The 4,196-nt window shown below is 38.2% G+C and overlaps 1 protein-coding gene across 3 annotated transcripts in view; it reads right to left on the reverse strand.

Moving 5' to 3' along the window:
- Positions 1-1,010: 1,010 nt before the first annotated feature.
- Positions 1,011-4,196, reverse strand: part of HKDC1 (hexokinase domain containing 1) — a 78,051-nt gene continuing 74,865 nt past the window's right edge. For all 3 annotated transcript variants that reach the window (XM_019507846.1, XM_019507845.1, XM_019507844.1), the window contains one exon: positions 1,011-2,271. In XM_019507846.1, coding sequence (XP_019363391.1) covers positions 2,127-2,271 — 145 coding nt within the window. In that variant the 3' untranslated portion in view covers positions 1,011-2,126. The remainder of the gene's footprint in view (positions 2,272-4,196) is intronic.

Genomic DNA, 4,196 nt, shown 5'->3' on the forward strand with positions numbered 1-4,196 from the left:
ACCTTACAGGACCTTCTACCCAAATTGCTAGGTCCCAGCATTGCAAGGTCAATATGGTAATACTCTCCCTAACAGTGGGAAAAGTGTTCCTTCCTTCATCTCTGGGAGCAGTAAGGCATCAGAATTTGGCAGCTGTGGCCATCTCTCTTTTTCATAGGTTTTAGGCCTTTACTTTAACTTCAATAGCCTGCAAACTACTGGTATTTGGATACAAAACTAATTAAAATCCAAGATTCATCCCATTTTTCACATGTAACCAGGATACTGTTGAGCCAGCAGATGTTGTCTACGTAGGGATGCTGTGGCAAAATAAACCAAAGGATGAATTTAAGAGGCAATGGCTATTTCACACTTCTTCCCCGCCCTCCCCATGTGGACACTTCTTATTCTGCACTAATGTATTTTTGCAGTTCAGGTCACTCACTTCCAAAGTGGACTAAAAAGATATCTTTAATGTAGAATGAAGATTGCCTATATAGGAAGTTCATGTGAAACTGCTGTTTCAGTCTATTTCCCAAAGTAGTCAACCCCTCATACCCTTCTAAGATCTTCATCACCACAGAATTTAGGCTGCTTTTTGATTTGGAATAAGATCACTCAAACTTGTTATTTTATTTAGGAAGTTTCATTTTCTGTGATGAGACCGTATTTCCTGTGACAATCTGTTCAAGTGGTATTACTAAATCTGAAGAAACTTTAATGAAAATAAGTAGTGTAACTGGGATGGAGAGACTGAGACAGCAGCTTTAGGTGCCACCTTTTACTGGGAGGGGAGAAGATGCAAAACAGCCACCATAGCTTGAGGCGGGCTAAGCCACTGGCACCAACAGCCCAGCACCACCACTGGCCAGAGCACAATGCTGCCCAAGTGTGCCTCCGAGGAAAATAAATGTAAACTCACTTTTGCCTGCTTGCAATATGGTTACATAACTAGTCCCTTCTTAATTACTCTCTCCAGTTACCTCAAATACAAAGAAAGCTTTAGCAAGTAAAAAAAACCAGCCCAGAAAACAGTTTCGAAATTTTTATTTTTTCATACATTCTGCAGTTTCATCATATATTCCCAGTGAAAATATAAATCAGGGGTATACCTTAAAACTGAATTCACTGGTGCTAAATTTAACTCTTCAAACTTACTTCAGACTTTCTATTATTGTTAGCACAAAGCAAATTATTTAATACAGTGCATGACAGTCATTACTGACACACCCAAGATCCTATACCATGTCTGTTACAGCCCAGTGGCACAGGAATGTATGTGAAAGGAGTAGTAAAAGAATATGGAAGTAGCTGGGTGTAGAACAGATATTCTCCTTTTGTGTCATACTATTGTTCCACATCTCTCATTTTGGAATTACTAAGTCAGGATGCAATTTTTCAGTCACACCCCAACATGCTGATTATTTTCTGGGCATCTGGAAGTTGCCACACATTGCTGCCTATTTCTCACAGAAAGATACTATATAAAATGACTATCTGCCAATGTAAGCAACAGGTGCACTAGTTTTGTCCTCTGCCTTACTTATTCATTAAATATATTTTGAGGAATCTGCTTTTGTCCATTACACCCAGCTGCTAACCATGTCCAATGTAAGTGAAGTTTTATAAACAATATGATGAAAAAAGTAATACAACTTTAATATAAAAAGGTCCATTAATTTATTCCATTTTACAGATCCATTATAAAATATACTGGAACAGAGAAGAAACATGCTTACTAGAGATGTGCTACACTAAGATCTTGATATCCACTGAGCCAGACCATGTAATGACTAAAAGAAATAATAATACTGAAAAGTAACGGGAAATTCACAACATGGTAACATTTGTGGGAACAGTGGTTTAAGCATTTTGAACATGAGTTTGGAAAAATATTACATTTATATGGTTTGTGGTATTGTATTATGTGATATTGCAATGCTAACTATTTTTGCTGTATCCCAACATAGTGCAAACTATCAACAGAAATGCACAAACCAAATTACAGTAACATTAATGACTGTTCAAAGTTTGGCTGCTACCAAAATAACAGATGCTTCCTATTGGTCTCTGGCCAAGTTATTTTGTGTGATCATTCAGCCAATCTCTAATATGCATGTACAGGTCTAATTAAACATGACTTTCTTTTAATTTTCTCCAATACTGTGTAATCTTTTTGCTACAGCAGTAATGAGGGCAGCTCCCTTCCCACTCCCATCTTCAGACAGCATAAAAGTCACGTCACACTGAGGTGCCAGCTCTTTCACTGTTTCCCGTAAGATCCTAGAAAAACTTGAAGTAAAAAAAAAAAAGTACTTTACCAACCATTTTGTAATGTATGCAGTAATTATTTGTATTCATTATATTATGTATACTTGCTTACAAACAAGAGGCCAAACCAAACCTAACAGCCCAATCAATCATAGTCATCTTCCACTGGTTCTTCCTTTCCTTCTCTCTTCAATATATTTAGTCACCAACAGGAAACAGAAACAAATTCCTGCATCCAATGAGAAGGTGAAAGGATTGACCCATTTTTTCTGAGGGACCATACTTCACTTTTATCCTTCCTAAAGTCTTCTGGCTTTTACAGAAGTTTGAAGAAAGGGGAAGCATTCATTCTAATGACTCTCTCCAACAAGCAGCAGGAGGTAACACTGAGTTCCTTTGTATTAAGAAAATCTACAGCCTTTGGTGGAACTAACAGACTCATGCCATCTGTGCCATCACACTTATTGTACTTTTCTGGAGTCTGTCTGTTCAACACGGTGCAACAGTGAGTGCAGAAGTTCAGATGCTTGCTAGGCCAGCTTACTGAAGTGTTTTTTTAAATTATTAAATAAGGAGTAATGATTTCTTCAATCCCAGTGATTCTGATTATAGTGCTAATAAGAAAGAGTGCAAGAATTTATACTGAAGTCTATTCAGAATTAAACAGGGAAAGGAGAAGAGAAAGGAAGAAGGGATAGTGAAAGAAAAGTTAGAACTATGAAAAGATCCTTAATCCTTAGACAGTTGAGAAGTAACAACTAAAAGTGCCTCCATATAAAAATGTGTAAAGAACTGATGCTAATTAGGAAACATTTTAGCAGCACAATAAAAGCAAGAAACCTTCCCCATACTTTCTATCATTTTTATTTCCTGTTTTCCTACCTTCAGTTCTTCCACTGTGATGTCAGAGAAGCCCCCTGCTTTAGAAGCTGTTATGGATGACAAGCAATCTCTCTTCCACATGGAAGGTCTTCTCATGTACCTACACTGGTCGCTAATTCTACGTCTTCCTCCACCATGGCTAGATCTTATTTATGCAACATAGATGCAACTTCAAATACCTAGGTGACATTCCATTTCAACAAAGCCACACACCTCTTTGGGAAAGATTTGGCTAAAGCCATCATTAATATGTTAAAGATCTAAAAGTCATCCAATAAGTGAAAAGTTAATTTTGAACCAGTAAAAGGCTTCTTGCAGGACAGAGGTTTTCAGCATGAAGTCTCCCCTTTGCTAGTTTAAAGTACAGCATAGTTGGCCAATCTGTCATGTTTCCAACTGAAGTGATCCCCTGAGAGAAGCATAAACTGCGATCACAGTGAGGACAGGGTGGTAAAGAACAGAAAAAGGAAGAATACCTCACTCCTTGCAGTGATTCCTATTTCACAGACTCCCCAGCTTCACTAAGGAAAGCCTGGCAGAGCTGAATGGGCAGCTGGAACAGAACTGGGACAAGCTACATAATGTTTATGAAGTTTGTTCAGATGCAGCTTCTACCACATCTCTGGGTAACCTGTTCCAGTGTTTTACTACCCTCCTAGTGTGAAAATTTGTCCTAATATCCAACCTAAACTTCCTTTGCTGCAAGCAACTTGACACTGTTGCTCCTTGTTCTGTCATCTGCCACCACTGAGAACAATTCTTACATTCAACTTTGTTGAATCCCACTTCAGATTAACCCACCAATAGCACCTCTCAATTTGAGGCAACAACGCAGCTGGAATTTTAATACATGTTAAGCATTCAAAAGACCAAAAAAAGGAAATGTAAGGGGGCCTAGAATTGTTAAATGAACCAAAAAGTGACAACCTGTTTGCTTAGCAAGGGTATACCAGTTTGCTTGCTAAATACAGCAATAATGCTTGCTTTCTGTAATTGCATGAGCTGAGAAACACACTTTTCATAGCAGTTAGGGTCAGGAGGGACCTGAACAGATCATCTAGCCT

Source organism: Gavialis gangeticus, unplaced genomic scaffold (genome assembly GCF_001723915.1).
Source record: "Gavialis gangeticus isolate Ggan-Ray unplaced genomic scaffold, GavGan_comp1, whole genome shotgun sequence".
NCBI lineage: Eukaryota > Metazoa > Chordata > Crocodylia > Gavialidae > Gavialis > Gavialis gangeticus.